At 37.5% G+C, this 27,131-nt stretch overlaps 1 protein-coding gene across 7 annotated transcripts in view; it reads right to left on the reverse strand.

Annotated features, from left to right (window-relative positions):
- Positions 1 to 27,131, reverse strand: part of NRG3 (neuregulin 3) — a 1,132,961-nt gene that overhangs the window by 270,444 nt on the left and 835,386 nt on the right. For all 7 annotated transcript variants that reach the window (XM_056120548.1, XM_056120547.1, XM_056120544.1 and 4 more), the window contains exon 3: positions 15,075 to 15,148. In XM_056120548.1, the coding sequence (XP_055976523.1) occupies positions 15,075 to 15,148 (74 nt within the window). The remainder of the gene's footprint in view (positions 1 to 15,074; positions 15,149 to 27,131) is intronic.

Below are 27,131 nucleotides of genomic sequence, written 5' to 3' on the forward strand. Positions count from 1 at the left end.
CAACTGTTAAGAATCATTCCATATGTTACTTTGTCTTAAAAATAGTTGTTCCTAATATTTTTTAAAGCCATTGACCCTGAAGAGAAATATTTTTGAGAACTAAAAAAGTACAGTGAGCAGACGTGAATTTAACATCTTAGACATCAAGTCATTTTTGCTGGTTAGTGAGATTCTTCAAATGTCAGCTTCATTAACCATGACCATGTTTAAAGAGGAGTAATAAAAAAGCATGTACGGATAACTCTTCATTTCATGACATTCTACCGGAATTTCAAACACAACCATAGTACTAAAGGATAGCCAATAATCCTTTATCTGTGATTGCTGTCAACAACAATATGGCCCATTTTATACTTATGAGTATCACTATCCTCACATTGTCAGAAGCTATTTACAATTCATAGTCAATTTTTAAAAACTATATAAAAATGGAAAAAAGCAAAGGTAGTACAGAATTATGAATAAAGATTACAATAGCTCCCCCCCCCATTTTATGCCTGTTGAACAAGAGTGAAATTGCCTCACCCTCCTCTCCTAAAATAGATATCTCAAGGAGAAGAGGATTGTGGGTGTGTGGCTTGCCACAGCACTGTATAAGTTGTCTACCAGCATTATCATTATAAAAAAATACAATGAAAAGGAAGAAGTAAATCTGCCACTTAACTCCAAAACAGTTCCTGAGCACAGTAAGAATGTAAATCAATGCAAATATTTAGTAAAGATTATTAACAGAAGTGAAAATCATTATGTATTTATCTATATTGTGTACAAACTAACAATAATTAGTAATGCATGCAATGTTATTGGATATGACTAGTATATACCCAATGTAAATGGCTCAAACAAAACTCACAAAATACCAAAAATAATACCAAATAATCTCAAATGTCCTGAATATCTTTGGGTGAAGGTCAGTTTTTTTCTTGTGGTCTTGTTCCTTTGGTTTTAACCTTCGAGTGTCTAGGTAAAGTTCCCCATTATCATTCTTTTAATTGTTCTTTATACTCACACAAAAGTTAACCATTTGGGTTCAGAATTATCCACCTCATAGGTGGACTATCAAAGAAAATAGCAAGGAAATAATAAATGCCCAAAGACATCAGAAGCTGAGAATTGGCCTTCAGAAGGAAGCTTACCGTGGGGAATGGCTGAAGAGGCCAGGATGAGAACAACACTGGGACAATGGTGGAGGGAAGTGGACACTTGTAATGAGTGTGGTGCTGGAACATTTATGTATAAAACCCAGTCTTTAATTGTACTGTAAATCACACAGCATATTTATTTTTTAAAAAATTTAACCATTTGCATAGCACAGCGGGTAGGGCGTTCGCCTTACAAGCGGCCAACATGGCCGACCCGAGTTCGATTCCTCCGCCCCTCTCGGAGAGCCCGGCAAGCTACCGAGAGTATTCGATATGCCAGACACAGTAACAACAAAGTCTCCAATGGAGACGTTACTGGGCCCGCTCGAGCAAATCGACGATCAACGGGAGGGCCTTTACCTTTACCTTTACCTAACCATTTGCAAAAGGACAATAGAATATGACAAACATTGTTTTCTCATAAAGTTCAATGCAAGTAATGAAAAAACTGTAGTTATTTTTTATACTTTGAGGAGTGCATACTCATTAGTAACAACTCAAATGTTACAGATACAGAAATAAATTATAATGCCTTATATCCAAAAATTAAGCTATTTTAAAACCTAAATCAAATCAAACTTCAAACTTTTTTTTTTTGATAAATAAGAAATCGACTAGAATTCCTAAAAATGATGTGATTCTGATGGAGAATAGAGAGAGTGGGTGGCTCAAACACTCATCCTGAGTGGGAGGCCTCCTGAGCAGGTAGTTCATATTGCTGCTACTCTTCTACTTTTCACCATCTAGTAGCTATATATAAATGCCGAGTAGTCAGAGTAAGAGCACTGTTATGATTTTCTCTTCAGAGAGTTATGGGTTTGTAGAGCACTGGCTTAAAGTTATTTTTTAATCACATGCATAAAATAAAAGCATATAATTTACAAAAATGGACTTTGCGAATTTTGTTGTTGTACTCGTTCATTGTTTTCTCACTGTTCAACCACTATAGGTTAGATGAAAAGTTGTATGGTCAATTATTCATATAGTATACTACTTTGAACCTTACGTATTATTTAATACCAAATACAGAGGATTTTTTAAAATATTATATATTTTTTAAAATATTATGTCAAACAAATTCTATACAGTACACTGGTGACCCATATTTAATTAAATGTTCTCGAAAGTAAGAAAATATTGAGCCAGAGAGATAGCTCAATATGTGGGAACACACACTGTGTATGAAGGAGGGCTGGCCACAGAATGAAATGGAAAAAAAGACATAAAAACTTATGGAGTATAAAACATATCATATTTATTAAAATTGACTACTTTTTGTTGTGCTGGAGTGATAGCACAGCGGGTAGGGCATTTGCCTTGCACGCGGACAACCCAGGTTTGATTTCTCCATCCCTCTCAGAGAGCCCAGCAAGCTACCAAGAGTATCCCACCCACACAGCAGAGACGGGCAAGCTCCCCGTGGCGTATTGGATATGCCTAAAAAAAGTAACAACAAGTCTCACAATGGAGACATTATTGGTGCCTTCTGGAGCAAATCTATGAACAACGGGAGGACAGTGCTACAGTTCTACTCCTTTTTGTGAGGATATTCTACGTGGTTCACAGGAGATCTAGGGCCCCACTGGCAATTCTCTGGCAACTTGGCCAATGTTTAGTGCAAGGGCCTAAGGATGCAGTGATGTTTGGCATTGCAGTGCCTGAGACTGAACTTGGAGAAGGTGCATACTAAGCATGTGTGCTACCACTGAACTATCTCCTTGTCCAAGACAATATCAGTGTTTACCATTTTCAATAGGATAGGAAGAATACAAATAGTACCTGGAAGATGTGATTAATGAATATAAGATTAAGAGCTCATTTAAATCAGTAATAATCTTGAGTTTACTCAAAAAAATCTGATAGATTTAAGTCTATTTTAAAAAATTCGCCTATTACCCTCCCCATCCCCCCATCCCCCCCTGCCTCTGCCATGGTGGTGAAAAACGGGCACTGGTGGAGGGATGGGTATCTGATCATTGTATAATTGAAACCCAAGCACAAAAAAAATTGTAAATCTACAACTGTAAAAAAATAAATAAAAATAAATTTAAAAAAAAAAGATAAACAGACGGAAATAGAAAAAAAATTCGCCTATTAGTAAATTATACAAGAATGCAACAATGACAGATTCTAATAACATACAACCATGTATGAATATATAGGAGAACTTTTTCTTAACTTACTGATTTGGTTACATAAAGGTCAGAATTTCTGTACATTTTAAAGTACTTGGTTCTCTGAACACTGACATAAGTGATACCTGAGCATAGTGCACTGTCAGATATGGTTCCCAAAGAAAAACCAAACAAACAGAAAGCTTCAGAGAGTGAAAATAAATAGACCAAAGAGACAGTTCAACAGGCCAAGCACATGCTTTTCATGCAGGAAGCACAGACTCAATCTCTGGCACTGCATGATTTCTCGGAGCACCTTTAGGGGTGACAGCTAAGCAGAGATGGGAGTAGTCTCTGAGTATCACCACATATGACAAATATTGTATAAAAATACTATAAGCAACAAATCAAAGAGAAATCAGGAAAAATCATTAATCTATGGCAGTATTAATCTCAAAACAATTCTTTTAAGAAACACAAGATTTAAAAGTAGGCAAAGGAAAAGAGTCTAAAATAATCAACAAAAAGTTAAAACTAAAACAATTTAAACATAATAATTATGTTTAACCACTCATCTGTTCTCGGGCACTCAGGTTTGTTCTAGATTCTGGCTATTGTAAAGAGTGCTACAATAAACAGGCAATTTCAGATGTCACTTCGACTATACTTTTTTGCCTCTCTGGGATATATTCCCAGGAGTGGTATTGCTGGGTCAAATGGGAGCTCGATTTCTAATTTTTTGAAAATCGTCCATACTGTTTTCCAAAAGGGCTGAACCAGTCGGCATTCCCACCAACAGTGAAGGAGGGTCCCTTTCTCGCCACATCCACGCCAGCACCGGTTGCTTTTGTTCTTGTGGATATGGGCCAGTCTCTGTGGTGTGAAATGATATCTCATTGTGGTTTTGATCTGCACCTCCCTGATGATTAATGATGTGGAGCATTTTCTCATGTGCCTTTTAGCCATTCAGATTTCTTCTTTGTGAAAGTTTCTATTCATTTCATCTCTCCATTTTTTGATGGGGTTGGATGTTTTCTTTTTGTGGAGTTCAACCAGTACTTTGTACATCCTTGATATCAACCCCTTGTCGGATGTGTATTTGGCGAATATCCTTTCCCATTCTGTAGACTGTCTTTGTATTTTAGTCACTGTTTCTTTTGAGGTGCAGAAGCTTCTTAGTTTAAAATAGTCCCATTTGTCTATCTCTGTTTTCACTTGCTTGGCCAGTGGTGCGACATCTTTGAAGATGCCATTAGCTTCTATGTCATGGAGGGTTTTGCCAACTTTATCCTCAATGTACCTTATGGATTCCGGTCTGATGTTAAGGTCTTTAATCCACTTTGATCTTACTTTTGTACATGGCGTTAGGCAGAGATCTGAGCCCACTTTTTTGCATGTAGCCATCCAGTTTTGCCAGCACAATTTGTTAAAGAGGCTTTCCCTGCTCCACTTCACTTTTCTTGCCCCCTTATCGAAGATTAGATACTCGTATGCTTGGGGGCAGATGTAAGTATATTCAACCCTGTTCCATTGGTCTACAGCTCTGCCTTTGTTCCAGTAACATGCTGTTTTAATTATTACTGCTTGTAGTAGAGTTTAAAGTTAGGGAGGTTGATTCAGTGGTACTACATTGAAAGTTTCATGTTAAGCGAAATGACTCTAAAAGAAAGGGATAGACATAGAAAGACTGCATTTATCTGGGGAACATAAAGTAACAAAATAGGAGACAAATACCCAAAATGGCCGAGATTAGTACCATGAATTTTATTCCATGGCTTGGAGGCCAACCACACATGCTAGGGGAAAAGGGAGCTCAGATAGAGCAGGGAACACCAAATAAAGGTGTTGGGAGGATCCTCCCAGGATGGGAGAAGCATGCTGAATGTAGACCAAACATGATTGTCACCCATTGCCTCTTTTGCAAACCACAACACCCAATAAGAGAGAGAGAACAAAAGTGAGTGCCCTGCCACAGAGGCAGGGTGGGATGGGGGGGGGGGATGAGGGGTGGGAGCGATACTGGGATCCATGGTGGTGGGAAATGGGCAGTGGTGGAGGGATGCTTATTTGATCATTGTATAATTGAAACCCAAGCACAAAAATTTGTAAGTCTACAACTGTACCTCATGATGTCTCAATAATAAAAAAAAAGTTAAATGGTTTTGATAGCAAAACCTTTATAAATTTTAAAAACTAAAATAAAAAAAGAAAAAAAATAATTATATTTAAAAAACATTAAATTTTTCTGGTAGAGAATTGTATTTAAAACATAGGAAATAAAGATCTAACAAGATAAATGAGACCACATGCACAAAACATACATTTACAAGCGTTTCAACACAAAACACCAGAATACAAATTCTTTTCAACTTCAAACAAAAGACTTTCAAGGATTTATGATATGTTAAAATTTAAAACAATCTCAATAAATTATAAATATTACTATCATATTCATCATTTTCAGATCACGTTTGTGTAAATCAAACGTGATTTACACGTTTATAATCAAAGAAAAGTTAAATCACCAACTTATGGATGATAAGCAGACTGCTGAACAATTATCGGGTCAATGGGAAAAATCAAAGGTTAGGGGCTGGAGCAATAGCACAGCAGGTAGGGCATTTGCCTTGCACGCGGCTGACCCAGGTTCGATTCCCAGCATCCCATATGGTCCCCTGAACACCACCAGGGGTAATTCCTGAGCGCATAGCCAGGAGTAAACCCTGTGCATCGCTGGGTGTGACCCAAAAGGAAAAAAAAATCAAAGGTTAAATCCAAAAGTGCCTGGAGATAGGAAAAAATAAAGAACCCATTTATCAGAACCAATGGAAAGCAGCAAAAGTAGAACTGAGAGGGACGTTTACAGCAATGCTGTAAAAAGTTGACCTTAGGAAATCAAGAATTACAAATAAAAACTCGTAATCCTATAAACTTGATGCAAAAAAACTGTAGCACTGTCCTCTGATTGTTCATTGATTTGCTCGAGCGGGCACCAGTAACGTATCATTTATGAGACTTGTTGTTACTGTGTTTGGCATATTGAATACGCACAGGGAGCTTGACAAGCTCTGCCATGCGTGCGGAATACTCTTGATAGCTTGCCAGGCTTTCCAAGAGGGATGAAGGAAACAAACCTGGGTCGTCTGCATGCAAGGTAAATGCCCTACCCGCTGTGCTATCGCTCCAGCAAAAGAACTAGAACAAAAAAAGATAGAAAGAAAAGGAGAGAGAAAAGTGGCCAAATCCATGGGTTAAGTAAATTAAAAGCTGGAAGTAAATTAGAAGAATTCAAAAAGAAGAGTATCATACAGACTGAAGGAGAGGGACAGGCACATAATGATCTCTCTCATAAACAGAGTATAAAGAAACATAGTGTTAGGATGATAAATGCCCCCAAGCAACAGACACTGATAAATGGTCATCAGTAGGAAGTTAATACCACAGGGGAGAGATCAGAGGCTGGAGCAGGGGTGGAATGGTGTGAAATATTATAAACATTGGGTGCCTAAAATAAGATAAAATTTTTTAAAGTTTAAAAATAGAGCACAGCTCATTCTTAAAACAATTCAAAATAGCAACAAAATGAAAAGCTGGTCTTTTTAAACATTGACCAAGTTAAGAAGCCATTATATATCATGGCAAAGAAAAAAGGAAACAAAGCCCACAAAAAATAGGTATATAATGATGACAACTTTTGAAGTACATGAGTGTTATATTAACAAGATGTTAGCAGTCAATCGTTACTACATCAAATTTGACTAAGCTGTCATTATAATGGATAATAGACAATGAAGTTCAAGACAAACCACCTGGAAGAAATTATAAAGGAAATAAATAATCTAAAATAATTCCATAACACATTAACAACATGCTCTCCCTCATCAACTGAAAATACTAAAGGAGCAGGAGAGAGATGGGGAAAACCCATCTGAGTTCTGGGAGTCCAAACGTGATAACCTCTCGGTGTCTGTATTGCAAACCATAATGACCAAAAGGAGAGAGAGAGAGTATGGGGAATATTGTCTGCCATGGAGGCAGGGGGAGGGTGGGAAAGTGGGGGTATACCGGGGATATTGGTGGTGGGGAATGTGCACTGGTGGAGGGATGGGTGTTTGATCATTATGTGATTGTAACCCAAGCATGAAAGCTTGTAACTATCTCATGGTGATTCAATAAAATAAAAAAAGAAAAGAAAAAAAAAGAAAAACACCTGAAGTACCTGTTCTCTGGACCAAGTTAGGAGAACAGGTAGGTTAATTCTGTGAAGTGATTATGGTCACACACAGGGCAAGGTGGTAACCACCCAATTAATTTCAAAGCAGGAGTAGAGTTCATTATTTCCTAGGTGGATTGGACACCAGAACACCAGAAAAAAATTAGGAAGAAGCACAGCAGTTAGTAAGCTGGAGACAGAGCAAACACAGCAGAACCGTGGTGGGAGAGAAGGAGCTGAGCTTCCCTGTGATCACACAAAACTTGCTATAGTATTGGATATGTCAATATACAAATGCTTTGCCATTAAGGCATATATATGAAAGGTAGAAAATAGTAGGATGACTGTTCAAAATAATGATGATGAACTGACTTATTTATTTCTGAATGGTGTCATCATGCAGTCCTGGGAAGTCGGTTCTTCCTTGTAAATATTTTTTTCTCAATATTCTAGTCAATGTTTGTGTTTGTAAATTAATTTATAAAGGTCTAGGGTTTTGTTCAACATAAAAAGACAGATGTGAAGATTTTCACAAGTGAATACATAAAAGACAACAATCTAACAACTGATGAACTTGAAAAGATTTATAGAGGCTTGGTCAAAAATCTGATAATTCTGTGACTTCTCTTTCAAAGATAGACAATGGCAAAAATATTTTTGTATTTTACCTATAAATCTATTTTACTACAGTCACAGTAGGAAATATAAGTATTCTGGGTAGGTTCTACTCAATAAGATACCTCCCTCATCAGCATAGAGTAGGAGGCTGAGGACAAGTGGTTATACTTTATACCCTCAAGTACCTTATTTTTCTCCATTTGTTTTATGAACAGACATTTTTCTCCTCAAACCTTGACACGCAATTCTAAAGTGAGTTCTTCACGTTCAGTATGAATAGTATTTGTAAAGTTGGACATTGTGCAGTATGTGATTCACATAGTGACAACCCCATAGGTCACTGCTGTAACCCAGATAATCCTTTTTTGTGAGCAACCCGGATCACTCCCTCCACTTTAGGTGAACTTTTACTGCCCTCTCTTCAATTTCTGTATCTTTAAACTGTCTTGTCCTTTATGTTTTCTTACTTGTCCTATTTGGACATTTTTTCTCCACTCAATGCAACTGGAGATATTTAAGTTAATGTATGTCTTGGGTTTTTTAATTCCTGGCGGCATCTATCGTAGTGTCTAACATACTTGTAGTTTTAAGGTAATAATAACAGTTAAAAACACTTAAAAACTACTAATGATGAAAATATTTCTTGAGCTCTTGCATGTCTCGGCACAAAATGCTTCAAATGGATTAATTTTAACAATAACTATATATTACTATTATGAATACCTGATACAGAAGAAAACTAGAATCCATCCAGATTAAACAACTTTAATGAAGCAAAAATATTGGTAATATTTTGAATGCGTATATACATAAATAAAGGCATATTTCATCTCTTGTAAACATACATCCCTTAGAGCAGGAGTAGGGAATGCCCAGCCCACAGGCAATCTGTCACTGTCAATGTCCTCCCCTTGTTCATCAATTTGCTCCAGCGGGCCCAGTAATGTCTCCATTGTGACAATTGTTACTGTGTTTGGCATATTGAATGACTTACAGATATAACAAGTTCCTTTTGTTCTATCTTACTTTAACCAGGACATCCAGAAGATTCTCATGCATGTAAATAATATGAGAGTAAATCATATCCTGTGATTTTTTTTTTCTCTTTGGGTCACACCTGGCGATGCACAGGGGTTATTCCTGGCTCATACACTCAGGAATTACTCCTGGCGATGTTCGGGGCCCCATATGGGATTCTGGGAATCAAACCTGGGTCAGCTGCAGGCAAGGCAAATGTGCTACCTGCTGTGCTATTGCTTCATCCCCATATCCTGTGATTTTAGCAAGGCCTCATTACTAAATGCAAGTGGTCAAAAGACTAGAACCAAGACACTTTTACTCCTAATTCAGCATGTCTTTCATTAACCTCTTCTCTATAAATGTAGACAAAACGATCTTTATATGTCACTGTCCTCCCACTGTTCATCGATTTGCTCGAGCAGGCCCAGTAACGTCTCCATTTTGAGACTTGTTACTGTGTTTGACATATTGAATACGTCAAGGGTAGCTTTCCAGGCTTTGCTATGCTGGCAAAATACTCTCGGTAACTTGCCAGGCTCTCCGAGAGGTGCGAAGGAATCAAACCCGGCTCGGCCATGTTGGCTGTGTGCAAGGCAAACGACCTACCACTGTGCTATTGCTCCAGCCCACTTTATATGTATTTATATACAATCATAAAAAGCAGAGTCTATAGAATGAATTGCTTTGAAAATGTCCTCACTGTTGATCCTCTTTTTGCACTCATGAAGTGATTATTTCTTGAACACACAAGCCCAGTTTGCAGTAATGAGGACTTTAAGCCCAGGTTCTTTCTTTTGGAAGCTTTCATACGATTTATACGCAGACCAGACTCTGGGCATTTTATACAGTATGTTGAGAGCAGAGCCCAAGTCCTAAGATCCAAGGAAACAAAAGTGTTTATTGTACACCAGATTAAGCCCATGATAAATTTGCACAAACTAAGCACTACATCACTAAACTAAAATAAGTTTCTAGGCTTGAATCCCCTGCATATGTGACATAACAAATATTTACCACTTTGTACAGATTATTTTTTTTAATCTGCTATATCTGACTTTCACAAATTTATTTGGCCTACCTTATTTTTCAGGTAAAGGTAAAAGGTAAAGGCCCTCCCGTTGATCGTCGATTTGCTCGAGCAAACGCCCACGCGGCCAACATGGCCGACCCGAGTTCGATTCCTCCGCCCCTCTCGGAGAGCCCGGCAAGCTACCCGGCCCGCTCGAGCAAATCGATGATCAACGGGACGGCCTTTACTTTACTTTTTATTTTTCAGAAAATAAGCAAATGACTCAGCATCCCCCTGGAATTCCCCTCTCTCTAAGCAAAGAAGAAAACATGCCTCCACCAGTTTTACTACTGTTGTGGCTACTACCACCAATTTCAATCATTTCAGTCCCCCCTGGGAGATGGTATCATCCACTTTGAGAAACACAGTATTAGGTCGAATTGCTGTATGATCCATGAACTACAGAAAAAAAGACAATACATTTTCTATGGAAAATTCTATTTGGGCTGCAGTTGAAAGTTATCCTTCATTTTCCTCTGCTAGGGCTAGATAGCTCAGAATTTGAACTCTTCAAAACTCAAATCTTGGGCCTACAAAACTGATGCATATTTCCAGCTTGGGATATTGGATGTTAGAAGCTAGTAAGGAGAGTGTTAAAATAAGGCCTGAAAATAGCTGCCTCCAGCTGTGTAAGGAGAAAAATAAAAACACATGGACCTCTTCTCTGCCCACTCCAATTCTTTGACTTTGCTTTGTATAAATGTTCTTGAACTTCTCTCATGCTTCCATTCAGGATTTTTTAAAAAATTGGCTGGAAAGGGTTGTGGTTGGGGCCAAAACCGGTGGTGTTAATGGCCTATCCCAGACTCTGTGCTCATGGGATAATTTGTAGTGTAAGAGAGTGAACCAGGTCACCATCAAAGAGGATACAAGGCAAATGCCATACCTCCTGTGCTAGCTATCCAGTCCGAAATCAGAATTTTGATGGTAAGTTAGGATGGTTTGTGCTCATTAAGAGAATAAATCCAGGAAATTATCTACCTAGAACCTTAAACGATTCCTACCTCTCATTTCAATCCATCTGTGATACAAGAATGGAAGAGGTACCTGACCAGGATGGGTGTAGGATGGAAGGAAACCAAATGGGAGTTAGAGCTAGATCCTGTGTTTCAAGGAAAAAAACTGACTCCACAGCAATGACATTAGACATTGTCCAGAAGATATTAGATTTCCTAGAAGTTTACTGTTGTCAACCATAGCTGAAGATGACAGTGTTCAAATAAATCCATCTTAGAAGTGCTAGCCTCACTGGGGTGGATTCTTTCCCCAAAGGTTATCTTCTTTTATCCCATTTCTGTCACTGCCTTTCTTGAGAACACATAGCCTACTATTCATCCTCGTGATCAGCATGTGGCCTCCATATATGAAATCCTTGTGAGCAACTGATTAAGCTTTTTTGCACAGGGCATATATATCTAAGAGGGAACAACCTCGTGCTTTATACATTTGATTCTTTATGTACATGTATGTATCTTTATGAGTGAAATTAATTGCAATATACTAAAGGGTTAAGCTTCTGAACTAGGACATCTGTGAAGTAGCCTGAGACCATAGTGCAAAGACTGGATATAGCCATCACTGAGTCTTTCAAACTGCCTTCCTGGTAGCACTTCCCCCCAAATTCCCCACTCACTCCCATGCATGCAATTTGAAGCTTTATTTTTTTTTTGTGGTTAACTGTCGTTGAATATGCCAAAGTTTATTTCTGATCAATTCTGCACATAACTAAGAAAGAATAAAACAGCAGAGGTTCCAGTTCCCTTCCTTACCCCCCCCCCAAACTACATCATACATTTAACAACTAGGGAAAAAGGAAGAAGAAAGGAAGAAAAGGGGAGAGAGAGAGGGAGAGAGAGAGGGAGAGAGAGAGAGAGAGAGAGAGAGAGAGAGAGAGAGAAGAGAAGAGAAAAGAATGTACAGAGGGAGAATGTTGAGGGAAGCTTATTTCCTAAGCATAAAATCATTCCAAAGATATCATAAAAGGCAAATTAAACTATCCTTCAGCAAGAATTTTGACAGGAAAATTTCATTAGGGATTTAAATCTCTATGGAAGCTCAAGTTGCTGCATTAAGATATGAAAACTGTGCAAATATTGTGTCTTAGAATAATGTTGGCTGCAGGTCATTGAGTCCATCAATGAAATTTAGAGTGATAAATGCCATAATGAAAATAACTAAAGAAAGGAGGGGCCCAGGGAGAGACACAAAGAGCCCTGCAGTTGGGCACTCTGGCCCTAGAGTCATTTGATCAGAAACTCTATTCCAGAATTAACTAGCTCTGTGACCTTGAGCAAGTTTGTTTAATATCTCAGAGGCCTAATTTCCTCATTTATAAAATGTGAGCAATTGCTAGTAATTTTCTGGTAGACTATGATTGTGAGCTTTTAATGAGATAATCTAGAAAAAGCCCTTTGGCACAGTGTGTGGCACATGTAAAATCTAAGTATATACCAGCATGATGATAGCAATGACTATGGGAATGAGATAATGTTCTTCTGGCATCAACTTCTGCATCAATCTCTGAAAGAGGTGCCTATAGGTATTATTGCCACTACTCAGATGGAAAGCCTGAGGCTTGGGACTAAATAATTTTGCCAAGGTTTTAAGGAAGTAAATGTTTCTACCAGATTCATTCCCATGCTTATGTATCCATGTATTTTTCTCTCTTACTAGACTGTGTGAGCATTAGAGCCTAAATCTGTTAGTATTTTAAATACAAATTAATTCAAATATACCTTCAGAGTCTGACCTGTCAGATGACTTTCAATGAGTGAGCAAGGGATATCTGGGTAATTAGTTAATAAATACATAAATACATAAATGCAAACATAGACTAAAGAGAGACTTAACATTTTTCCTGGGAAGCTATCTAGGTTTTACAAGTTCTTTTAAAAAATTTCATGGCATTCTGACATTTTGAATCATGTAATGTTATACTATAGTATTTTACACAAACATGAGAAATAGGAACACTTTATACACATTTCTATGACTGAAAGATTATTAAGTCTTCCTTTAGCATATCAAATATACATTTTTTTATTTTAGGCCAAAGGATATTCCTATTGCAATCTTGAATGAAAATAATTTTCTTTCTTGAGGTCTCACTTGATAGGATTATTTCTTGCAACTATTATTTTTATGATAATTTAATAACATTTGATATGCTACATGATATTCTATTTGAACATAATCCTATTAGCTTTTAGAATATAGATTTTTCCACCACTATAAATACTGCTGCAGAAAATATTTTTATGCATAGGTTAACAGTATTATAGAGTTTTATTATGGGATCACTTCTTTGTAAGAATCCTTATATGATTCTCATAGTTAACTTTTGCGGTGATAGATTATGATTTCTAATAGAGTTGGAAACATGTTGATTGCATCAAGTAAAGATGCAATCAAAGAGATATGATTATATCAGTGATGTTCCCTTTCTTAGTGCCCTGAACTTACAGAAATTATATGTCTATGTATGAAAACAAATAAATTAGAAAGAAAGCAAGAAAGTAAGGAGGGAAAGAGTCTAAAGGAAAGAACAAAAATGTTAAAGCAAAAGAAGGAAGAAAAGGGATCATAGAAAGAAAGAGAGAGAAATGAAGGATAAAAATCAAAGAGAGAAACTAGGCTAGGTACATCAGACAATTTTTTAAAAGATTATAAAAAATCAGTGAGTTTGTTCTAATAAACTTTTCAATTTTCCAGATAAACACCTCAAAGCACAATAGGAAGTTCCTAGACCAGTCCTCATATTTCAGAGAACAGAAGCATTCCACTACTAACTTGGCTGTTAGCTTTTATTTTAGCCAGGCTTCATTTCTCTTCAGGAAAATTAAGTTTCCAAAGAAAAGAACAGTTAGTACTATAAAGAACAGTATAGTGGCTTGCCTTGCAAAGGCTAAACCATAGCTCAGTTCAGTTACAGTAAACAAAACTTTTCCTTAAAAAAAGAAAACAACACTAAGTTTACCCCAGGAAAGAGAGCAAGAAATTCACGATGAAAACAAAAACTTGCATTTTGAAGAGATTCTGAAAGATGTCTTGACAAGTTCACTATGCAGCCATGCTCACTAACAAGAAGGGCAACCTTCGTAGTCACTTAACACATATTTTGCTAAAGTTTGTGTTTTATATGCCTGGTAGAAAACCATAATATTGACTTCATTGATGTTATCTGTCATATCCTCACTGAATCAAACTGCTGATTGAAAAAAATTCCTCTTTCTGAATTGCTGACTGAAACTGGTCATTGGAATAACAAAAGTTTATTCAGAGATAAAATCAACATTTTCATTTATCTGGAATTTGGGCTCAGTGTAGAGATAGTTATTTTTTACTACATAAAAATATACAATTTAATGACTAGCACTACTTTTTAATGGAGTATGAGTAGTGTTGCTAAAAATGAGGTTTCCGCCCTTTGAAAATTTCTGATCATTTTTCATATTCATACTTCTCTATCATAAATTACCAACCAGAGGGTAAGAACCAGTACGATGTTGCATTTTTCATAATATTCTTTTGAAACAAATAACAAATAACAACAATAACAACCATCCTTTTGCTTTTTTTATCTTTGTTTTGATAATGAGATAGTGAGAGAGTACACATGGTAGTAGACTTAAAGGCTAGGGGAGATTGCCTAGTTTCCAGTTAAGACTCATGGTGAAGCTGAATCTTAAGATTTGCCCCAGTCACTGGAGAAGCTCTATGCCTGGGTCAAGTTAGCTCTGAGCAGATTTTGAGCCTTCATATTGTCACCAACTTCTCCCGTTGGCAGCTTTCAGAGACACACAACTGAAATGGAGCCTTCAACTGAGTTAGTAACAGTAGTTCAGAGTAAGGACAGCCTATACATTGTATTAAAGAGAGCAGAAAAACACTTGACCTACTTGGATCGGACAGGATGGAATCAGTTTTCGGTAGAAACTGATCACAGCGGACTCCTTGGTAGCCTTCTTTGCACCTGAGTAAAAGAGACAAATGACAAATATAATGCATGTGGCTGTGAAAGATTCAAGATTACAAAACGCAAAATAGCCTTCAATTACATAAGTGTGAGAATAGTACATTCATGTGTTTGCATTATTTGATTCAGTCTCTTTCTAACATCGCCTGATTTTAACATCTATTTCTGTGCAAAAATGAAAATAGGACTGCTTTGCTTTGTAGCTTGATATATGGACCTAATGAATAAATTGAACAGCTTTTTAAGATGCCCCATGTAACATTCTGAATAATGTTATCCTCATGTTATAATTCTGGATGTAGGAATATATTTCTTCATACAACACACTGGCTTTGAGATATTGCAAATGCCCCTTCAGAAACATTATCTTGCAAGTATTATTTTTTTTAAAATGCTATTTTCATATATAATTGATAAATGAAAATTGTTCAAGTAACTCTCATTCCCTAGTGTTGTTTGTTTGCTAATATTACCTTTTTTCACTCTTAATTCAGCTATTCTTCAGGTGTCACCTAAAACACTTGGGCAAAAATTAAAATTGTTCTGCTACAATCTGGCAAGTTCTAAAAGACATCTATCTCTACATGCAAAGTCTTTGTGTATTTTCCCTAAGCACGCATATTTCTCTCCTCATTTTTCTCTTTTATACTTGGAGAGCATGTGTGAAGTGCCTGCTTTCTGCCAGACCATTGTACAGGAAACTTTCCTGCTGAAGGCACAATGTAGAAGTGAAGAATTTGCCTGGGAGCACCCTCAATGAGGCATGTCGCTTCAGCCCTGCCAGTCCTATGCCTCCTCTTCACACTGCTTGCTCAATCAGGGCTGCTTGGATGCCTCAGACAGTAACGGCTCATCAGCGAGCAGTTCAAGGAACAAATACAGTCCTGCCCCAAATGCCTTTCTCGGTTTGTGTGGTTTGTGTGTCTGGCTGGGGGCAAGGGAGGGCATGGGGGGACACTGGGGCGGGGTGAAATTCAGTGGTGGACTAGCAGCTTAATCTGTCATGCTCGAGTTAAGCAGGAAACTATCTATCCTTGCTTATGAGATGAATCTGTCCTACTTACAGAGAAGGAAATTATGCTTGCAGGCATAAAAAAATCAGATTTAAAAAACAATCCTCTGGCTGTTAGAAATCTATGGAATTGACAAAGGAATTCAAAGGGACTCTTTTGTCAGAGAACTAGCTCTGTGGATTCTTTCTCTAGAATGTGCTTTGTTTTCTGAATGTAATAAACTACTAGATCAGGTCTATTGAAACTGGAGCAACTTCTCTGAAAGGCAGCTAAGTAATTTTTCTATGGTTCTCTGTGGGCCAAACTGGAATTCCAGTAATTGGGCAGGCTCTCTTTAGCACCTTTTAAAGCCTAGCACTCTGGAGGGTATTTGGCAGTATTTCTCATAGACAGAGAACAAAAACTTCTGATACACAATACTCCTGTGGTATTTCGGTAACCAACAGGTTACTGAAAGATATTTTCATAACTTTTCTATTGTTATTTATTGTACTGGAACTAAAACAGGCATGACTGTTAACCATTATCATATAATCATAAAAGTCAGAAAATAATCTGATATAAAAAATCTAATATCTCAGGCAAAGAGTGTATGTTATAGTGGGCAGTGTGTTTGTTTGCCTTGCATGGAACTGGCCCTGGTTTGATCCCCAGAACCACATATGATCCCTTGAGCAATTAATGAACACAGAGCTAGAAGTAAACCTTGCACACCACCATGTGTGACCCCAAAACAAACAAAATCAAATTCTGTACTTTGCAAACAGTTCTTATATGATTGTCACTATTTCATTTTTTCACTGTGTTCAGTGTGTGCTACTGCACACATCTAAATTTTGAACAGTCTTAATTTATAATAAGAGTAAGTGATTTTAAAGCACACTTTAATCTTTGTATCTTCATTTAATATGAAAATGGTATCCTAGGGAGATAAGAGAGTTACTCTTAAGGGAAAGTGCTTTTTGTTTGTTTTGTTTTTCTTTTAAAGACTTCTTTGTTACATGAAATGCATTTTTCATTTGAATTGGAAAGAAGACAAGAATAGATATTTGAAATTTCTCACGTTTAAAACTGATTTTCCATAAGTTTGAGCTCATTCGTGGTGCTGAGGCCCCATGGGGTGTTAGGGAGGGGGATGGGCAAACCGTGCTGTGTCTTCATCCCGTATCAACAGTTGTATGCTGTGGATTACCAAGTGTGGTGATACAGAAGCTGCCCTATCCAGAGTAGAAACCAGGCAGTGGAGCCTGTCACAAGGAACGCAGAAGGCCCTGCTTCCTGTAAAGAAGCACTGTCCCTGCTAATTGGTATTGGGTTTTTAAGAAGGACAAATTAAATTTTTCAATTAAAAATCTCACATATTTGCTGATAAGCTCAGACCCATCCAAATGTAAAGCAGAAACTAGGGCAGAAGATTATGCCAATGGAGTGGATTTCATCTCTGATGATACTAAGGACATAGAGCAAGGAAAGTCTTAAGATGCATCCTGCTGCATAGGTGAGATACGAAGGACTTTCTCACAGTGGCATAAGTACACCTCACAGGAACATTAGTTAGAAGATCATTTTGGTTTTGATTAGTGTGTGTGTATGTAATTGCAATTGTTTTGTGTTTTGAGATTTTGCTTTTTGTAAAGTACAGGTAATAACAATTTATATAGTAGGTCTTTCTGTTTATTCATCATAATAAAATATGACAGAATTTAAAATAATACGGGTAGGGTGTTTGCCTTACAAGCAGCCAACATGGCCGACCCGAGTTCGATTCCTCCGCCCCTCTCGGAGAGCCCGGCAAGCTACCGAGAGTATTCGATATGCCAGACACAGTAACAACAAAGTCTCCAATGGAGACGTTACTGGGCCCGCTCGAGCAAATCGACGATCAACGGGAGGGCCTTTACCTTTACCTTTACCTTAAGTATATTTATGTACATATATAATCTTTAATAATATATATGGTTTGGGGACCACACCCACCAAGACTCAGGGCTTACTCCTGAATCTATCGTCAGAGACCACTACTTGTGGGGCTTGGGGTATCAGGGATCGCCCTACCTGTTGTACTATCTCTCCAAGCCTGGTGAATTTATATTTTTAAAAGTACAAACCCTATTTCAATGAGATCAATATTCTCTTTAGGGCTTATTTTATTTTATTTTTCTTACTGTGCATTACTTTCAAAGCTCCATTCAATTCATCAGCAGTCTTTTCTTCGAATTCATTAATCCCTTAGCAGTTTGCATCAGCACTAACGTATTAAAAATCACAAAGCTCTCTCTCTCATATTTGGGATATGAAGAAACATAGTAGGGGAATAAAAATGCCCAAAGGCAATAGAAACAAGGAACATGAAAACCAGCCTTCAGGAGGAGGCATGGTGAATATAGTTGGGGGGTGGATTTGGTATAGGGAGGCACTGTGACACTATGACAATGGCAGAAGGAAGTGGGCACTCTGTAGGTGGAGTGTGTGCTGTAAAGTGCTAAAGTGTTAGGCATGAAACCATATCAGTAACAGTCATGCAAATCACAGTGTAAAAATATATATATACATATATATATATTTTTTTAAAAGTGTCTGCCATAGAGGCAGAATAGGGGTTGGCAGGGAAACAGGGGGCATTGTGGAAAGGAGAATGTGGACATTTGTGACACTGGTGAAAGAACAGGTGTTGGTACACCATGACTCAGTCATAAATAACTTTGTTAATTGAAAGGGTGCTTCAATGAAAAAATATCGCTGCTCTCTGAATTTTATAGCCTAGTTTTAATTCTACATCTAAAGAGTCTAGGAGCACAGAGCAAGGCTGGGATAATAAAGACAGCCAAGGATGACAGAATGTACAAAGAAAATAGGAGAACTGTGGAATAATCACAAAACAAATTCAGTCTGAAAGAGCTAAGATATTTTACTTGGGGGGGAAAACGGCCTTAAATTGTGTACATGCATTTACTCTGATGTGAAGAAGTTGTCATTTCAGAAACAAATACTTTTTTGTTATTGTTTCTATGTTTACTTTTGAAGGATGAGGATGGTTAGCTCTGGGAGGTATTCAGAGGACCATATAGTGGCAGGGACATAAATGAGGGGTACCAGGTACCCTAAGATAGACCTGTGCTCTGACTCATTAAGCTAACTCCCTGGCCCTTAAACCATTAACGTCTTGATCACCATGCTTCCCTTATATACAAATTTTAAAAGTTGGAGGAAAGAGAAGAGTTAAAAAATGTTCAATGCATGCTAGACCAAGGTAGCTGAAGAGAGAACTATAGTAGAGTCGCCATGAATAAGAGAGATTGACCTCTGCTAATTGGGTTGAGGAAGAGCTTTGCATAAAGAATCTGAGCCCAGTTTAAGGATCAGAAAACTATCTCTTCTTAGTGAGTCTTATGGCCAAATCATAAACCAGCACCCTCTTTCTGAATGAGTGCTGACGATCATGTTGTATCAAGAGCAAGCTGCTCCTTTTGTACCTTTTCGCTCCTTCTAGTATTGTCTTCACCCTTTCCCACTTGTCCTATTGTACCACAATAGAAAGTCACCCATTCTATTAACTCTTATTCTATATCATCACTGAAGAAAAAGTCATTTTTAGTGAAATAATTTTAAAAATTAATACTTGGGGAAAAGACCAAAGGAACATGTGAAGATGAGAAAGTGCAAAGCACATGATTATCAGCCCACATGTAATATTTTTGTGCTTTTAAGCATAAATTTGATAAGATATATGCACACATATGTTCAGTACAACTTTAGCAAAATAGCCAGTCTATAAAAGCAATCCAAATATCCAAAAACAGATGGATGGATAAAGAAGTTGTGATACACATACATAATGGAATACTATGCAGCCATTAGAAAAAAATAGTCATGTAGTTCTCAGCCACATGGACAGAACTGGAGGATATAATGTTGATCAAAAGAAGATAGAGGCATAAGGAAAATACAAAATTATCTCACTCATCTATGGCACACAGAGAAACAAATCAAAGGTATGGATAATATCAGTCAATAATAAACCCTGGAAACTGGATTACAGGCCTGAAAGTGTGGGGGATGGGGTGGGATGGGGGGCGGAAGACAACACAAGACCACAGGAACATTGATAGTAGCAACGCAGGAACATGGATGGATAAACTGGAACACATGCTAAGGGGGTAACAGTCTGCAGCAAAACCATAACCTCTAATCAATAAACACTGGGGGAATGGTAGGGTCTTACCAAAGGTGACACAGGATGAAGTGGAGGGTCATGAGCATTTTGATGGAAACGATATGCTGTTACTATGCACTTCAATACCATAAACTTAAAACAATGTCTTAACCCCATAGCCTAAACTTTAATTTAAATAAATAAGAAATTAAAAATACCTGCTTTACCAAATGGACTAACATATCACCCAACCTAGATCAGGAGGACTCCAAGAAAGGGTATTATCTCATTATTTGTTTGTTTTAAAGGGAGGAATCCAAACCAGTGCTCAGGAGGCCTGGGGTGACTTCTGGGAATACTAAGTCCACGGGGCTAGAGGTTGAGGATGGGGTGGTCCTTGGCTTCTGCACTGCATATAAAGATTTTGACTCCTTATCAAATATTATAGTGACAATATTTTCTTAGCATGTAGGTGCCAAATTAGTATATAAATGCATTGCATTATATTAGAATGTTTGATTTTTAAAATTTCCATAATATCTTGCTTTTACCTAAATATGCCTCATTGCAGTAAGACAAAAGCACTAGTGGTACTTCTATGACATCACGGACTGCATGTGTGAAAATCATTTTTAGATATACAAAAATTGTAATTTCATAAACAAATGATAGTATTTGATAAACTGTCAGCAACTCTATATCTTGAAATTAAAATAGCTTATGGTTATGGATAAGTAGCTAAACTTAAAGAGAAGACATAAAGCTATTGGTGACTCTCTTTACAGTAGCCAGAAACTGGAAGAAACCTGAGTGCCCAAGAACAGATGACTGGTTAAAGAAACTTTGGTACATCTACACAATGGAGTACTATGTAGCTCTTAGAAAAGATGAAGTCATGAAATTTACATACAAGTGGTACAATATGGAAAGTATCATGCTAAGCGAAATGAGTCAGAAAGAGAGGGATAGACATAGAAAGATTGCATTCATCTGGGGGATATAAAATAACAAAATATGAGATTAATACCCAAGAATAGCTGAGATCAACACCAGGAGGATTACTCCATAGCTTAGAGGCCAGCCGGGTATTCTAGGGGAAAGGACAGTTCAGATAGAGAAGGTAGCACCAAATGGAGGGTATTTGGAGGATCCTCCCAGGAGGGGAGATGCATGTTGAAAGTAGACTATGGACCGAACATGATTGCCACTCAATGCCTCTTTTGCTGAACACAACACCCAAAAGGAGAGAGAGAGAACAAAAGGGAATGCCCTGCCACAGTGGCATGGGGGATGGGGGGGAAGGGGGGGGAGGGATATTATCCTGGTGGTAGAAAATGGGCACTGGTGGAGGGATGGGTATTTGATCATGGTATGACCAAAATCCATGCACAAAAATTTGTAAATCAACAACTGTACCTCATGGTGTTTCACTAATAAAAAAAAAAAACTATCAGTGACTATACAGCAGAGCCTTCATTTCCAGATGGTGGTACAACAACATTGATGGCAGAGAACATGTGTCAATCCATTTATGTAATACAGATTTACTTCTAATATTCATGATTGTGTAGATAAACCTCCTTGCCTAATAGGTAATGAAGTTTTGGTTGTAGAGAACATGGAACAATTCAACTTAAAACAACATCTTATTAAGACCACCCATGCAACATTTTGGTACAACACTTAACTCAAGAAATACTTTGAACAACTTTAAATCTTTAAATAATTGAAAAGGAATACCCTGAGAAACAGTTGCTGTCAAGAAAAAGCATGCACTTGCATCTTATTAAGCCTTTTATTTAATTGAAATAAAAAATGCTCTACGCAATAGAAGATCTTGTGTTACTCAAATGTCAGAAATAGTTCTTAGGGAAAATTTATGGGTCTAAAATTTACAAAATTTCCTTATTGTATGTGATGCAGTTGCTAAAATAATTTATGAAATAACTGATGACCAATTCTAGCACTTTATTTGATTTAAGGGAAGCCAAGATGCTGTAATTCAAATAGACAAAATTACTGATGCTTCAAACATGGCAGTTATTAAATTATACAAAATATGTTGTTAAAGGAAGGCTTTATAAGGAATTATTGCTTTGTCATCCATTGGAAGGGCACACAATAGAAGAAGAAATATATCTTAAAGTTAATACAGATTTTATAAATGAAGGTTTACAGTAGAAAAATATTGAATATGGAGTTCTGATAGGTGAGGATTTGTAGTAAAAATTAAATCTGGTAGTGAGGAACTTTTACTCACTGCATAATCCACCAGGAGGCACTAATCACTCAAAAAATAGTAAAAAAAAGGTAAAGGTAAAGGCCCTCCCGTTGATCGTCGATTTGCTCGAGCGGGCCCAGTAACATCTCCATTGGAGACTTTGTTGTTACTGTGTCTGGCATATCGAATACTCTCGGTAGCTTGCCAGGCTCTCTGAGAGGGGCGGAGGAATCGAACTCGGGTCGGCCATGTTGGCTGCGTGCAAGGCAGACGCCCTACTCGCTGTGCTATCGCTCCAGCCTACGGCCATACCACCCTGAACGCGCCCGATCTCGTCAAAAAATAGTAACCATTTAAAATTTTTTGTTTAATTTTATAATTATTGAGGTCATAATGTATACAGTAGTGTTAATGTATTTTATTTTGGTGTACAGTATTATTTCTCCACAACTACCACCAATGTACCAAACTATAGACACTGTCCTTCAATTCCTTCTCATCCACTCCATCCTCCCCTATACTTTGCCATCTTCCCTCGCCCCTTACTTAGTAAATTCAGCTTTCTTATCAAATACAAGGATTTGTTTTCACTGGACATTCTCTCTTCCCTTACTCTGTTTCTATAGCTATATAGCTCCTATGAGTGAGAGAATCTGGATTTGTCGTTTTTCTTCTGCCTTACTTCACTTAACATAATATCCTCTAGCTCTACCTGGAGAATTGCATAAGATTCCATCTTTTGTAATAGCTATAGTCATAAACCATGGTGCATATATTCCACAATTTCTGTATCTGCTCAGCTGTCCTTAGAGCTTGGTTTGTTTACAGATCTTAACTATAATAAGTAGTGCTGCAGTGAACATAGGTATGTATATTTCCTTTCAAATTAATGGTTTTATTGAAACCTTTAGTTGTAAAACTTAAGAGATCAATTAAATTCATGAAAGTAATACTTCTAAGCTGCAACATTTGTTTCTTCATTGAATCAGCTACAATTCATATAAAATATGCAGTTTTCTTTGATGTTACAAGAAAGGAGATACTTTGTCATTGGTAGGCATGTCTGCCAATTTTAAGGGGGTCTATTCAACACTCACTTTTTTTTAAAAGATGCAATCCCTCAAGACATTCTTCACTATCTTCTCAGTCTGTGTCAGATTTCTTTAGGGGAAATGGAAAGTTCACCAGGCATTTAAACTTTACATTTCAGAGGTCCTAACCAACTGAGCTAACAGGCCACTTGGAGAGCCCGGCAAGCTACCGAGAGTATTCAATATGCCAAACACAGTAACAACAAGTCTTAAAATGGAGACGTTACTGGACCGGCTCAAGCAAATTGATGAACAACAGAAGGACAGTGTTACAGCGTTACAGTGTTATTTCAGAGGCCAGGGTGGTTAGATTTGGTTACCTTTGGAGCACAGGCTACTTTCAAATCCAGGATCCCTTACTTATTGACTGCTTAACTATCATTTTTTTCTATCTGAAAAAAACAGTAAACTCTTTATAGAAATTCTATTTTTAAAAAGGTGATAAAATACCTGTGATTCATTGTAAGAACATGATAAATATTAGATATTTTTAAACAGTCTTTGAACTTGGAATTATTCAAGAGAATGAAGATTCAAAAATGTTAAGTATTTTACCCCCTGAATCACCCAACCAGTAAATATTTGAACAAAATGCAAATTCAAGTGGGGTTTAATTAATGCCTTTATTTGGTCTGTCACAATTCTGACATTTTTCATGAAAATTCAGTGTATATATAAATCACCCTACAACCAGCGATCTTACCAAGGTTAATATTTGGAAAGACAGCCTAAATATCGTGAACTAAAACAATATTCATGATAAGAATGAATGACCCTGATTGATACATTGTTATAAAATTTCAAAACGTTTTCTTAAGCAAACCATGCCACAGAGACTAGTCACTGATTTACAGGCAAATTTCCTAAACTTCATACAAATTTAAAAGGTAATCACCAATCACCAACATTTTAGGAACATGGGTATAAAAGAATGCTACTGATGTTTCTTGATTTCATATTCTCCTCAGTTTACAAAAACAGAAACTAAACAAAGGCAAGATAGAGCACAAAATATTAACAAAGCAGAGTGAATTTCCCAGCATTAAAGGAATGGGAAGTATAGAAGCTAGAATTTCAAATTGGGTCTCAGTTTGGATGCAAAATTTGTGTTAGGTAGAACAAATTTTTTTCTGCAGCCTAGCATTATTGGAGTTTATTAAAAGTTAGTATTTATGCTTGAACAAATTACCATCCTCACCATTCACTGCTGAAGCTGAGATTGAGGTTTGGCTATGGATCTATTGCAACACTGATTAAATTGGAAGCTTTCTTTAGCTGGATTGAAAATTTAATTAAGTGGTGTTATTTAAAAGGAGTACTAATTAAGATAGCACTATCTTTAAGTTAACTAATTAGAATTAAAATCACCTATAAACTGGCTGTAGGTACTGCCTTTCTGAAAATTCTTTTTGTTATGTGACAGAATTTGAAATTGGACTATTTAAAATTGTGTAGTAACAGTCTTCTTCAACTTCAACTTCTTCTTAAAAGTACTTCAGTGCATCATCAGTAACTTTCATATGGGGATCAGAGAGATAGTACCGTGAATAATGCTCTTGCCTTGCATGTGGTTGACCTGGATTTGATCCTTGGCACCCCAGATGGTCTCCCTGGGACTTGCCAGGTGCAATCCCTGAACTACAAGTAAACTCTGAGCACAGCAGGATATAACCTCCAAATAAACAAATGTAAAATATGTACTTTCAAATATATCACAAATTCTATTGCTGAGTCAACCATTTCTTATAAGGTCATTCACCTTCCATCTGCTTCTTGCTTTAAGGGATGTTTCTGCAATCTTAAGGAAATACAAAGATTTATTTTTTAAAAAAAAATCCTTCAGAAATGTTTAAAATCAAATATAGGTGAATGCCATTTTTATCATAATATTTCTATAATTTCAGGCCTGAATTTGAAAGCATCTGTTTAGATGCAGGAGGTGCATTGCATTCGGTTAATATCTGAGTACTAACAACAGAAGGGGAAGAATAATTTCAAGTCTGAGACGTTTTAAAATATAACAAATATGTGTTTATTCAAGGGAGAAATCTTTCAACTATGAGTAGAGTAATATAAACTTATTGTGCAATCACTCATACATTTCATTGTTCAATTTAATTACAAGGGTACAGAATCTATTTATATCAAGTCATTTTACTACAGCTGTGACATATTCAGATTTGGATAACCTGTGGTCAAGGTGTTCTTATATCATAAGAACTTGCCCGCACAGCAAAGCCTGGCAAGCTATCCATGACGTATTCATTATGCCAACCACAGTAACAACAAGTCTCACAATGTTACTGGACCCACTCGAGTAAATCGATGAACAATTGGAGGACAGTGACAGTCACAGTGATTAAGGACCAGCACTGCACTGTCTTCCCCTTGTTCATTGATTTGCTCGAGTGAGTACCAGTAACGTCTCCATTGTGAGACTTCTTGTTACTGCTTTTAGTATTTTTGAGTACTCCATGGGGAGCATGCCAGGCTCTGCCATGCAGGCAGAATACTCTCAGTAGCTTGCTGGGCTCTCCAAGAGGGATGGAGGAATAGAACCTGGGTCAACCTCGGACAAGGCAAACGCCCTAACCGCTGTGCTAGTGTGACTTAGAGCCCTTTCTCCTAGATATTCAATGTAGCCTAGTTATTCTAGTTAGGCAAATACCGAAACTACCATTCTAAACAGTGCCTCTTGTTGAGCTCTACCTCTCCATCACAGACTGGAAGCAGACAGTGTAGTCTTTTCTTTTTATGACCTAGAGAAAAGTTTGGCATAGGGAAAAGTAATTATCAAGCAAAGGAGTCACTGGTATCCTCAATAATCCTATAGTAGGTATACCTAAAACCACTCTCTAGTGTAGTTTAAAGAGTTCTATCCTCTAGTGTATAGACTCCATAAGATCCCTAAGTGTGAGTAAGATTCCCATATAAATCTTGCAATAAAGCTGTTAGAGGATAAAAGTGATATACAAGTGGTCCTACTGTAGAAGAATTTAAAGAAACCAGACCCTGGGAAGACAGCCTACCTTGAAGGCAGGAGGTTGCAGGATCCAACTTCCCGCACCATCCTTCTATTCCAGTGGCATCCCTAATCCCCAGGGTCATATAGCAGTGCCACCATAGTAAGTGCCACAGTACTGGTCTACAAACTACAACAATATTTTGATTTTAGCCTGGCAAGAGCCTCAACAGATGACCCAGCTAGGCCATACTCAGATTCTGACTCAATGGAAATTAGAATAAGTTTCTTATTCTATTATTATTGGCTGGAGCGATAGTACAGCGGGTAGGGCGTCTGCCTTGCACGCAGCCAACATGGCCGACCAGAGTTCGATTCCTCCGCCCCTCTCGGAGAGCCCGGCAAGCTACCGAGAGTATTCGATATGCCAGACACAGTAACAACAAAGTCTCCAATGGAGACGTTACTGGGCCCGCTCGAGCAAATCGATGATCAACGGGAGGGCCTTTACTTTACTTGGTTGGGATTTTTTAGTTTTCC

This window comes from Sorex fumeus, unplaced genomic scaffold (genome assembly GCF_029834395.1).
Source record: "Sorex fumeus unplaced genomic scaffold, SorFum_2.1 ptg000043l, whole genome shotgun sequence".
Lineage (NCBI taxonomy): Eukaryota > Metazoa > Chordata > Mammalia > Eulipotyphla > Soricidae > Sorex > Sorex fumeus.